This window comes from Cyclospora cayetanensis, unplaced genomic scaffold (genome assembly GCF_002999335.1).
Source record: "Cyclospora cayetanensis isolate NF1_C8 unplaced genomic scaffold, CcayRef3 CcayRef3_contig_1, whole genome shotgun sequence".
In the NCBI taxonomy this organism is placed as follows: domain Eukaryota; phylum Apicomplexa; class Conoidasida; order Eucoccidiorida; family Eimeriidae; genus Cyclospora; species Cyclospora cayetanensis.
Genome location: NW_020312036.1, coordinates 602,481 through 615,854, shown reverse-complemented (window position 1 = coordinate 615,854; position 13,374 = coordinate 602,481). Strand labels below are relative to the sequence as shown.

At 50.5% G+C, this 13,374-nt stretch overlaps 1 protein-coding gene across 1 annotated transcript; it reads left to right on the top strand.

Annotated features, from left to right (window-relative positions):
• Positions 1–1,574: 1,574 nt before the first annotated feature.
• Positions 1,575–3,848, top strand: LOC34618507 (the record flags this gene model as incomplete). Its single annotated transcript, XM_026336782.1, has 2 exons — positions 1,575–1,719; positions 1,816–3,848. Coding segments are annotated over exons 1-2 (2,178 nt in total), but the record flags the coding sequence as incomplete, so codon positions are not given.
• Positions 3,849–13,374: the final 9,526 nt, after the last annotated feature.

The window sequence follows — 13,374 nt, the reverse complement described above, 5'->3', positions numbered from 1 at the left end:
TATAATAGTTGTCAGCGCTTTTTTTCAATTGATCCGAAGTACGGAGCGTCCGGCTGTATTGAGAGATTATCCGCACGAGGAATGGCTTAAGTTACAAGCCCAATCCGCCTCGGATCGTGGGGAAGGTCTAACTTGAGTGCATGGCTTTCCCGATCTGAGAAGCCATTAGCTATTGAATAAAAGAGACCCACCAAAATGGCGATGACAATTGAAATGGCTAGCTGAAATCCTCTGAAAGTACGGTCTAACCGAGCCAGCGTTGAGAATTTTGAGATGATGAACGTAACCCATCACTGGATAGAATCAGACCTTCAAACGATTCAAGCGTTTCCCACGGTGTACGTGCTGCGAAGAAACAATTCTAGAGGAGGCAACCCCAGTGCCCCTCTAGCAGTTCCCAAAGGCGAACAATCCGTGATTCAGTTCAGTGAAGGTACTAAGCTACTGCTTTGTATGATACCCTCATGCAGCTTTTTAAGTTGGAAGATAAGATTGAGCTACCTGAAGGTTTGGTAGTACCTGCACTGATACGCTTACGCCAAAGCACTACCGGGATTCTACACCCCTCCACAGATGGGGAGAGCGAATGCACACGCCAGCATGCCTCCGGAGTGTTGAACTCCGTCGGCCCGCAAGGGTGTTGAGGTCTGCTTTATGCCCATAAAGCAGAGAAAGAGGGCAACAAAAAGCAACGTGGGGACCTCTTGAGTGCTAGTTACTGCCTGCAGTCGATGGCTCTTGTGGCCGCTCGCGCACCCGTGGAAAGGCCAGGGCCTCAGGTCACTCCATGAGATAGTGGTTTATTCTGTGTCTGCCTTTGATTCAAGGGCAAGATACAACTAAATCAAGTGAATTTTATGTTGCTTTAGCGGCTAATGACGCAGATGAAGCGAAGAAGCAGCAGAAAGAATGCATAGAGGCCCCGAAGTGAGGCAGTGAGTCGCCGTCTCATGCCAGGGGCCCTACGCGAGCGGCAGCTCTCAGTATCTCACCGTTGGTCGTCTCTCCTGGCTCTCCCTAACCCATAGAGCCTCTTTACTCCTCGTTTTAGTGTGTCTTCTCTTTCTTCATTAAATAGAAGCGGGGGCCTCCGTTTGGCCGTGGGTTTGGCATCAAAGACTAAGAACCTAAGGGAGCGACTGGGACAACAGCCACCAGCAGCCGCTTGTTTTCGCCCCTTTGGCACTCATTTGGCTCCCTTTTTGGCTTTTTACCTCTACAGTGCATCATACCTTCAGTTAGACTCTCCCCTCCGCTGCTTTTCCTTGCTTCTAGCCCCCGCCCCTGGGCCTCCCCGCCGCTCGCGCAGTGTTTCTCTTGCTGGCTGTCGCTTCCTGCTTCTTGGGTTGCATCCCTTTCGTTCTAAATTGCTTTATGCCCTCCTTCATCTTTTTTCTGCTGCACAGGGGCCCCCGGTCGACCAGGGCCCCTCAGCAACAGAGGAGCGTTCGTCGCATTGCAGCAGCTTTTAGGGCCTCTGCAGCGGCGCCACACACTGTGCTGCGCAGCAATACAGGAAGGTGTTCACGGGGGTAACGCAACTTTATTATATGTATCCAGTGGATTTAGAAACCATGAAGGATTCGGAGGCTCCAAGAAACGGTTTCCTCCCGCAGGGCGAGGGGCTTGAAGACCCTGCACAGGAGCAGAATCAACAGCAGGAGGAGCCACAGACCCAAGAGCTTCAGCATGAACCACTGGATCAAACTGAAACGCAGCGTGAGAAACAGTTAACGCCTGAGCACGAACCACGGCAGCATCAGCACGTGGAGCAGCAAATACCCGGGCAACAGCAGCAAGATTCGGTGTCTCTAGAGGTCCCCGAGGAGCTAACGCAGCAGCTTTTGCGCTTGCAGCAACTGCTTATATCCGGACGAAGCAACGGTAGTGTGCAGGAGTTGCTGGCGGCAGCTGTTGCTTCCGCCGCTGCTGCACCCCATATGGGGGATCCCACTTGTGGCAGCAGCAGCTACGGCTGCCGCAGCAGCAATTCCAGTGGTACAGGCAAACAGGGGGATCGTCTGCCTTCTTTGCCGTTAGGCGAACATGTGATCCCGGCAACGGGGGCTCCAATAAGTGTAGCGGAGGTAACCTCGGAGAGGTCACGTTTTTCCCACGACGGGTGTGGACGTACCCTTGAGTATCAGCAAGATCATATGAATCAGAGTCAGAGGCCCGAAGGCTGTACTGATAGTCGAGGAACCTCGACAGGGTCCCCACGTGAGCCATCCAGCATACTGAGGACTCTCCCACTTCTTCTGGAAGGGACCAATTCCCTATGGGATTTCAATAGCCCACACGAGGGCGGACCGTGGGGTCCCCCTGCTCCGCCAGTGGTGCCTTCTGACTCCCCATTTAGTGGAGGCCATATTGGGCTTCATCCACTAGATGGCCCTTCGGGAGTCCCTGCTAGGGGTATGACTCCTGGATACCCATCCTTTAACGGGGAGCCTCCTGTTGCTCCAGGGTATCGCTTAAGCCCCATGGTACTTGAGGCCTATCGAGGTGCAGGGGGCCCAGGGGGCCCCTCCGCAATATCAGGGGCTGGGTCCGTAACACCTTATGAGACCCGGCGTATATCTGCGGACGGCGTCTTCCGTGGGGCAGATGCACTCAGGGGGCCCACTTCTATGCGGTATGGCATCCGCAGCCCGCAGCACACTAGGGGCCCCATGGGTGTGCCTCTTTCTAAAGCAGCTTCTATGTTTGTAGACCCCAAGATGCAGCAGCAGCGTTGGGTCCCAGGTGGTTGTCCCCCGCCTCGGACTGCTCCCCGCGGGAAGCAGCTGTTTTTCTATTGCCCCTCTTGTCTCGAGGCTTTTCCGTCTTCTGCGCTGTCTCTTTTTGCTGCTCATATATCCCAGAAGGGACACACAGTCCAGCAGCTTCAGAGGCTACGGGGCTCGGACGGGTACTTCCAGTGCCCCAAGTGTACCTGCAAGGGCAGCGACTTACTGGGCCTGCTGCGACACTGGCACGAGGGCGGCGCTGCTCATCATGGACAGAAGATTATGAAACATATAAGGAGTAGGGACATTCCCCCCGGCTTATCCGCGTTAGTTCCTCTTCAGCAGCAACACAGCATTACCACCCAGCAACAGATACAGCAGCAAAGACTGCTGCTACACCAATCCGGTATGGCAGAGGGTATACGTAGACCCCACGAAAGGGCGCTCAGACCAGGGGCGCCCAGACTCCCGCATCACCAGCAAATAAACCCCTCGGTGTATCTGCAGGGGCCTCCGAGAGACAGGGGCTCCCAGCTCTGCACAAGCCCAACTCCCGGCGCGGTGGAGGGGCACGCTTTTGGGGGAGCTTCACAAGCGGCCGCTGTTGCCGTGGGGGCTTCTAGGGCGAAGGCTAATGTGGGCACTGAGTTCAGAAGCACAACCGGCAGCCAACGAAGCAGCGCCGTGAGCGACGACAGCGAGGAAGGCACGCTGCAGAATGAGCAGCAGCAAAAGCAGCTGTCGGGTCCGCGATCCATCATAGGGGCTGGCAACGACGGTTTGGGGGGTATGTTTGATACATTACCCCTCACTAGGGCCCTTCTTGGGGGAGGTGCCTACTCTTCGTACATCATGCACGAACTGCAGCTGCAGGGGCATATGCCGCTCGGAGAAGGAGGCCCACGGGGCCCGAATAGGAGTATTGTTCCCCAAAGAGGATCTCCCGGCTTATTGTCTTCGCGATCGGATATTTGGGGGCCTCTTCCCTACCTACCGTCACGGGAGCAGCAACAGTTCCCACAGCAGCAGCAACAGCAGCATTTGGGGTTTGCTTTTTGTGCTGCGGACGTTCCCTCTCTGAAGCCCAAGCCGAATTCTGAACTGCAGCAGTTGCTACAGCAGCAGCGGCGGCGTGAAGAAGAGGCAGGGAGTTCATCTTCCGCCAATTTTCTATTCTTCGGGGCCCCACGGCATGGGCAGTGGGCAGGTGAGCAGCGCTCCCCTTTCGTGGAAGCAGAGAAGCAGCGGCAGCCGGAAGACGGGTGTTAGACAGCGACCTCCCCATGCGCTGCGACCTACCTGTCGCAGCAGCAGGTGCTGTACAGTCTCTGAGTGCAGCGGTTACAGAATCTCATAAGACGCAGACAGGGTAGAGCTTCCGCCTTCACAGCGGCTGCGTCTGCAGTAGCATCAGCAGCTCCTGCGGCAGCAGTAGGAAGCATAACACCCTGTGTCCTTGTCAGGACAAAGGGCTACCGGCGGGGCCCCTCTTTGGGAATTTTGGCAAAGGGCCCATGCACGCGGCCCCGTAGTTTATTGTGGCAGTCTCTGCCGTCATCCGTTTTCGGAGCAGCAGCAGCAGTAGCAGCAGCTATTTCTTAGGACGGACTGCGACGGGCCATGTGCTGAGGGCTTGTCACTTTTTATCGCCTCTTTCCTGACTGCTCTTGGCTTGATAGGTGTAGCCAGCTAGGCAGCAGCAGCGACCGCATCAGCAGCAAGGGCTGGCGCAGCAGCAGTCCGAAGCAATTCCCCCCTCGCATGGGCTTACTCTAATCTGTCTTGCCGCCAGCGTAATTCTCTTTTGCCTGCCGCCCCTCCCCGCGTGCAGCAGGAACTGCAGGGGCAGCAATTTCCGCTGTCTGTTCCTTCGCTCCCAAGAAGGGACTGTGGTGATGTCAGGCCGCAGTGTCATTTGCCATTTTCCCTATAACAATCTTTCGCCGCAGTGGCAATTTCTTTTGCTGTCATATCAGCAGCAGCAGAAGCTTCTATGCAGGTAGCAGCGGTTGCTGCTCGACTTGCATAGCACCAAAGGGCAGGACGGGGGTCCAGCAGACACAGCGTCTGCTCAGCGTTTTTCTTCGCTGCATGTATCCTGCGTTCGTTCGCTTCCGCTTGCATGCGTGATTAAATAAAATACGTATACACATATACATCCATATGTGTGTATGTATAATACCCAGATCGCCTAGTAAGACTTCTATAAATGGGGTGCTATAGGCCGGCCCGCAGCGGCCCCCGTGCCGTATTTTGGGGCCCCAGCAATCTTTTGGAAGCTTTGTTATACCGGCCCCTGGACCCGATCATATATAATTCTCGGGATTGTTAGCACAGTGCGCCGTGTCTTACTGTTGCACTTTTGCTGTATACAATTGCATTCCCAATTGTTGGTCCCAGCTGTTGCGTGGAGGTACACAATAATAGAAGGGATGCCCGTCAGGATCCAGATGTACAGGCATAATGCAGGCGTGCTTTGGAGGGAGGCAGTAGAAGTGGGGGTGGGTGGGAGCCGGCAGATAAAAACAAAGTACATCGTTGCCACACGTTGCATTTCGACCTATGACTCAAGTAACAGACTGAGCTATGAGATAATGCATGCTCAGCTCTTAAGTTCAAAATATTTAGGTACGGGGTAGACAGGTGAGCGACATCGGACGCTGAAACTGGAAACAGAATGGAACAAATGGGCTTCAGGGACCTCGTTATGACACAGCGCCGCTCCCACTTTGGGTCTCTATAAGTAGGTAGACACTCAGCCACAAATTTATTACCAAAGCCTGTTACACATTTTTAGGGATCCTTGCTGAAGCACTTCCTCCTACTACCCTTAGTTTCAGGGTTTCCACGAAAGTATAGGAACAGTCAGGGTGTGCGTTGTCGCAGCGTTTAAGCAGTCCCAGCATTTACAGCTGGTTGCACATCGCAAATAATATGCACACAACATTGCTTCTTTGCGTAGTGTGCTAAATGTTGATTCGATATGCTTAGTGTAGTAATAATGGTTCACCTGTAGCTTGGCTCTCTACATTATCCGTCCTGCTGCCCCCATTTCAAAATATGCTCCGTGGTGTTCCATGCCTGAAAGTTCAAAACAGTTCCGCGCGCGGCAGCGTAAAAGTTCACGCCTCATAACCATCCCCCGGGCAGGCGGAGGGTCGGGAGTTAGTGCAAGTGAGAAAATCGAATGGGTTAGACAGCCCTCAACTGCAACCGACAAGAATGAACACACACACACACTAGCTTTCGACAAGGAGAATGAAATTACCATGACTACGGCGGCGTGCTCTCTCGCTGTCGTTGGAACGCTGACTTGTTTGAGCCGCCTGCCACCAACAAACAGATAGCAACCAGGATGTGTCAAGGGAATAAAGATATACAGCAGTGGAACAATGCTTCAAGTATTCCACAAATTCTCCTGTAGGCAAGGAGGCCCGCAACCAATCATTTGTCCAATTTCTGAAAGTATGCCAATAAATTCACTAATTCGTCAAATAAATGTTTCTACACGAGGAGAGGATTACCTTATCCACTGAAAAAGTGCGTGCCGTCATTCCTGATACGGTTCCCCGAATAGTAGATATTCTGTAGAGTAGATGACCGCAGGGAACCTGCCCTTAATTTACAGCCAGTATATTGTGATCCATCCTTGCTCCACTGCCTGTGGTGGTGGCGGCGGCCTTTCGTACGCCTTTTCGCATCTAGAGGCAAGCATGAAGTTCACATCCTTCTTCAAGAGTCGCGTGCGATTTGCTACAGCGGGAGGCACATTTGTCCATTTGTGAACCAAGGAGGTTGGCTTTCCCCACCCAGTCTCACTACAGACTCCTGCCTAATGATTTGTCGGCTTCCAACAGGCCTAGAATCTACAACGTACTGTTCCCCGTGGGTCCCTCGTCTCCACCCTGGTCACATGCCTACACAAAACGCTCCAATCAATTGAAAAATTTTGAGCCTTTTTTGGAGAGCCAGGAGTGATGGCTGTGTGAGATCTCCAATTCAAAGGTAAATCGATAGAATACAAGAGGCCCGAGTTTCATGAGAGAATCGCAAGTGGTCGAGCCACCGGCCCGGAAATTGCTCCGTCTAGTCACCGTGTGCACCTCGTAAAGCCGGCTTTTCCACAATGACTAAACTGCAAAGCTTGACAAACACAGCTTGCCGAAGCTTACTGTAATTACCTGTTTTTAGCTCTCTAGCTTCGCGCATATGTGTGTGTGCATTAGCCAGCTGTTGTCTACATCGCTTTACAGCTTAGAGTGGCTGCTGAAGCGGGTACCAAGTGCAGCTCCCGATCGGAGAGTTTTCAGTGTTCCCCAAGGATACGGGGGGACAGCGGAAGGACAAGTGTTCTGTTTTATCATAAATCCTCAGCACGAGAAAGACATTCAAGCAGAGCGCGTGGACTAATGTGAAAATAGAGTCGCAAAGTAGTACCGAATAGTAGTGTAAGTGCGCTGCCTGTTCATTTGCATGAGGGTGATTCGCAGTGGTCATACTCAGGTCCGTGTCCTGGAGGGTCATAAAGGCACGCCAGAGCGCACAAACAAGCCCCGACCCTGTTCATAACGGTAGTCCTGGAGAATTTACATAGCTTCCAAATATGAGATTAGAAGAATTGAGCAACTTTTAAAGCCGTGCAGAAATAAAGCAAAGGATGAAATGGGCCTACTTGCTGAGTCAGCCAAAGACACAATTTGGATGTTATTTTCGTTCTCGGCCCCCACAATTCAGCAAAGACGCCCAGACTCAGATCAATCCAAATCCTGTCAGAAACCAAAAGGGTTTGCGGAAGGCCGGAATTAGGATAACTACGCGGCCTCGGCTGCTGGCAAGCTGGGCATGACAGACTGTTTATTGTTATCACGGGGCGGCTTACTAGACACCAGAAAGACCGTGAAATGTTTTCCCTCATAGCGTGAATCTCACTACACTGGTTCCCTGTGCTTTGCCAAAATAGTAGCCCCCAGTTTTTTGTAAATTACAGCAGGACATCCCTGATGTGATATGTCTCACCCCTTTTCCCTTTTGGATCAAGCAATCGTAGCGGATGTGTCAATGTCCATGGTGTCAGACGTGCATATTCGGTAGGGATCGTGAACCATTACAGAGAAGAGCGGACGCAGTACACAACATAAGGTTACTGGGGCAGTGCGAGAGCGAATCGGTTACCAGGTTGATGATGCCTTCAAGATACTGCACTGCAAAGTCGTAGTGCAGCCGGCATCCAAGCAAACCAGGGAACAAGTCTCAAAGTATCAAAACTAGGCGATTTCTTGTAAGGTGCGCTAAGCGCTACTGGTCAGTTTGAACTGCGAAGTGACGCTCGAATGATGGCGCCGACACTTTTCACTCCCACCACACCGCATAGGGTTACTGTTCCCGCATTGCATACTGCAGCTCGTCTTCGGTGAACCGATGAAAAAGAAAAAAAGAAGCAACAAAACAGTGCTTTGGAGAATCCAAAGCCTGGCTGCGGAATATATCAAGCACGGCTTAGTCATAGGCGTCGGCTGTTTGGAAAATATGGTACTTAAAATCGTGGTTGTAAAGTGTATGGCCGACAAGCTTCCTTGCTGCGGGAAACCCCCTCCTTTCCATGTCACGAGCTACGTTTCATTATGATCGATCAATCGAAGAAGCAGCGATTCAAACAAATTCACGACTGAGATTTCGATGATAAGATGGAAGCCCATGAAACCTCAGTGTCCATACTGCGGCACAGAGGTAAGCGTCACGGCTTTATCGCCTCAACTTTGCCAGATCGCTCTTTGCTCCTTTAGCCATAGCACAGAATACCAGAGGCACAGCTGCTCTAATCAATATTACAACTTGCGTGCCTTCGCATGCCCCTGCTTGTCCGTCAACAGCTATAGCGCTCACCGTAGGTGCTTTAGGTCATCTCGAACGTTCGGGTAAAATACTATGATTGCGTCTATAGAACGTGTCATACCCCTTTCCTTGAAAGGCTTACAAAAATTGAGGTCAACGTTGTTGCACATCAGGTGGGGCATTCACAAGTTCAAGCGGCATACAGGCGTACTCGAGTTTGGAGTGCTCCAGTGCAACGCCCTTGTGTGCCTCTCCCCAGAGGAACTGCAGATATTGACGAAAATGTGTGTGAAGTCAACTGTCGCGTAGGCTATTAATCCGTGGGAGGCGCCAAAACCAAAATGAGGGATCGCAATTCACTGCTCTCCGCAGTTCTTCTTCAGAGGCTGAAGGTGTGCGCGCTTGCGTTACTTTCCACCCTTCGTCAGAGAACATAGCATTAAATCCAACAGCAGTGATCGATTCGTACACTTTTCCTTTTTGGAAAATTATTGGCCTGCGGCTAGGCTCCTCTTCATGGTGTGGGAGTATCGATACCGCAGAAGACCTTGGTGTAGACCCGGGGGGTAAGCTCAATACAAGACGGTAGATGACCAAATGTCCAGCCTTCTAGCACATCATCATTATTCTGGACATCCACAAGCCCCTTGCTATTTGATCATTCCTGCTGTTCTTTGGTAAAATACCAAAAAACGATTTCCCAGATTCACATTAACTAGGCGGGCTGCACGCTAAGAACCATCTTCTTTTACCGGGCTGCTAGGCCGCGCCTATGAAGATGCTGCCTGGTAGCGCTGAGGCACGGATGTACGCCGCTCACCCTAAATGAGATGAGCATTGTTCAGGAGCTTAGAAGGCGCCCATGCCTAGCGCTTACTGGCGCACTCAATTCCACAGCACGCAGCTGTGGCCTCATGGGCGCCTTCCGTTGGCTCATGCATAGCATACTAGGATTACATCATGATCCATGGGTTCACCCTAGAGGTCATGGACCATGTTAACAAGAATCGATTTCGAGTTTAATTGCTGTATATGTGCCGAACCCTTGACAATCCTTGTGTCCTTCCTCCGGTCCGCAAACTTTAGGCATAGGGAATGAGCTTACGAGCGAACAGGCAGACTGCACTTCTACGCCGTTTCCTAGGATAGCAGCTTCACTTCATATTTGCATCAAGTAACGCTAGCAACCTTTGGCCTTTGAAATTGTATCGGTGCAGAATTGACTATGGTGAGCCTCCAGCTGCTTCTCTATCCTCGGAAAGCCCCTTGTGCAACATGCATCGGGGACTTCTGTTTCCCTTTGTTGCCTTCCTTGCGAGCTGGATACAGCTCCGATTCATCCTAACGCTTCTAGTACTGCCTCTGCAATTACCTAAATACTCTCTATGCTTGCTACGGTTTGGGCAGCCTCCTTTGGGAATATGGCATAATCTCTATTCTTATCCCCCAAGCAGCCTGCTTCCACTGGGCCGGCCCCGTCAGTTCAAGGTCGTGGGGCTTTAGCATATTCTTACAGTTCGAAGATGAAAGATCCATGTTTCCACAACAAGCAGCAGGTGAATTGAAAGGATTTTGCTTGCCGCTGCTAAGGAGCACGTGTTCCCACTGGCACATTTATCACCCTTAGACTGCAAGTTCACGCCATGTGGCTCAGCCCCGAGATGCATAGGTTTTGAATGCCGACATGATTCTTTTTTCATGCCAGAGACGCATTAGTCGCGCTCAGTCGCTCCGAATACAGCAAGTACCCCAAATTAGATGCCCTACCGGCCGGTTGTTTAATCGTCTGGTGTCTTCTCATCCAGTGATCACCTGGAGTGACACGCCAGGGAGACGTAAGATAAACAGCTGATACAGACAGCTGTTCAGCTAAGCTGGGGATTTTGCGAAGTTCAGCTTTCTGCTTCTCGATTTGCCAAGGTCTTGATAGTTTCTCCTGCTCGAACTTTTCCAGCTCTCAAGGCTTATTCTAAAATCGATTTCGGTATAAACCGAGTATACACGGTTGCGCAATAGAATGTAAGAAGGTGACAATCTCCACATTAAGGGAGCCACCGGTGGAGCGCTTCTCCTTCCAATAAACATGCTGCTCGGAAACGCTCGGTTCTTTCCTTTTGGGGAATACAAATTGAGGTAGATCGCTCTCCGGCTCATGAAATTATGCGACTACTTGCTTACGCTTATGGCCATCACACGTTTACACAAATCCTCATAATGTATCCATCAGCGATTTGTCGGCTGAGAAATCACGCCTTTTTTCTAACTGTGGAGCTCATGAGGTAAGATGGCCTTGCAAGCTTGCCTCTGCCGCCCCTAGTGGCATTGCGATGCCTGTAGCTTTCAATGCTAAAGCATATTTCTATTGAATAATTGCTCGAGAAAATTAAAGCTCTGAAGCACAAAACGACGAACGACACGAGTGTGCGAAAATCGTTTGTCCCATTGCATCCAGCGCCAGCGGTTTTACAGGGTCACAGTTGCACCGAACTGTGCGGTGCAGCAAATGGGACCTTCCACTTAAGGTCTAGATAAGAAGGCATTGAACCAAAAACCAAAAAAAAATTACAACTTACCCAGTATTTCTCCGAAGGCACTCCCTTTTCCCTGCCGTCGCCATTCGAGTTCTGATGTGAGTAGAGAGACAGCAAGGGGACACGTTGTCCACTACGCAGTCCGATAATTCAAAACTTTGTGCACATTACATTTGACTCGTACACATATAGCCTCCATCTTTATTTAGATGAGCTTACGCGCCTCTGCAATGAGTGAAGTGTACTGACCGGCACTCCAGGCACTCAATTCTGAAGTAGTTGTCAATATTTCTAGTGCTTCTAGAAAGTGCCTATGTGTAGCTGAACCCGCTACATCCAAATCAGGCAGAACTGCAAAGATATTTCTGTGTTGGCAGCTCTCAAGATTGGCCTTTTGAAGGTTGCAGCGTGCACGAGCAGCTGTTCAACAAGCGCGTTATCCAGGGACTGCTTGTAGAAGGCCAGTGGAGCATCCTGAAATGACAAATCGCTTAAAGGTTTGTGTACAACTAAACGCAAAGCCCACTGCTGTAGCTGGAGGGTATTGGCCAAATCAGAAACTATTAATATATGACTGTTAAGCAGTTTCCCATAGCCCTAGCATGCAGCCCCATGGGGAGCAACAGATGGAAGTTACGTGGTCCAAAGCTTTCATACAACGGCGAATAAGCTCACACCGCACATAAATATGTTGTAGGGGACAACGTCTTATGGTTGAGAAATGCAAATGCATGCAAACAGATATAGGAACTCTTGACCTACTACTGAATACAGCTGTCGCAAGATGCTCACTAAGCAAAGGAGGAGCATCTCAGAAACGCAGCGACCCCAAGAAGGGCGTGTCGCAGTGTAAGAAACACGAGAGAATGGAGCCCCATAAAAAACCCACCAAGGGCTGATTCGGACTTAGTCGTGGTTCAATTCAACGTTCAATTCTTATTGTTTTTTCATTGGACGCGAATTCAATTCATTACCCCAAAACGGCTCTGGAATAGACTTCGCTAGTCGATTCGTTACTGCAGTTCTTATCTCATCTGGGCGGCGCAAACCGCGGACTTTTATTGGGGGACCGCTGTATTCCAAACCGAATACAATGCCTACTGAAAGGTTTTGGAATGACCCCTCAGAAGGTTCCCCTTCCCTCCCGTTTCCATAATCGCTAGGAACCTTAAAGCGAGGGCAGAGCGACACCCAGGGTGCGCGTTGCTGCTTTATCAGAGAAGTCCAAGCTTTCACATCTAGTCATATCTGGTACCTAGCGGACGTGTAACGGCCTATGCTACACTGCGGCACTTTCTGCTATACTTGTTGTGCACAATAAAAAATTTTGTTGATAGCCAACTATTTGGTGTGACTTTTAGTATTCTCATTTCTTGCAGAGGCGCAGTGGCTCAGTACGATAAGAGGCAATGTTGTTTGTGTGTGCTTGCTGCTTTGTGCAAGTAGCTGTGAATGCTTGGAGTGGGCAGAGGAAGCAGCAACGCGTACGCTATGTATTCTCTTCATTCATCCCGGAGCCCTGACGGGAGAAGGCTGGAAGAGAACAAGTTCTTTTTCGCCCAGGTTTTGCATTGGGTCTGGGGCTGAGCGGCTCTCCAAGGAGACAATAAATGAACGGATACGCATAGCGCAGAATCTCACTGCATGAAGCTCATCCTGTTTATTAAATAAAGAAGATTGTATAGAGAAGCCATCTAGTCAATGCCTTTGAATTTAAATTGCATTAGTCCGTTAAAAGCCGCCATAGTGGTGTTTGGCAAGGTATAATTCCAGCCGCACTACAAACTTGCCTGTTTAAAAAATCCAGCAACTATTTAGGAAACCAGAACTCTTGATAAGAAGCGAAAAATTCTACTTTAGAGCAGGGACGAAGCTCTATGGCATCAAAGGAAGCCCATGGTACAGTGCAGCGTACATCGCTTCGCTCGTGTCACACATGCATGTGTGACATCCGAATGTCCAACTGGCACTTTTCCTCGTATGTTAAAAGTTGATTGCACAGAACTACTGCGGATCTTTCATATACGTGTACTTCTGAACAGGCATGTGGTGAGATGCAGACAGCCCTGTCAAGTTTGTGGGCCCCTCCTGTGCGTGACTTCCTGTATATACAACGCCTGCAACCCAGGGGCCCTTATGACCTTGTTATTGGCGGCTTCCGCATACCTTGTATTTATTAAAAAGGTACAACAGCACTGGATATGCTAGTTTGGGCGTTCTGAACTATTTTTGTTGCTTATGCGGGAGCAAACTCCTGTGCACACTATATTGTCACTCCACGC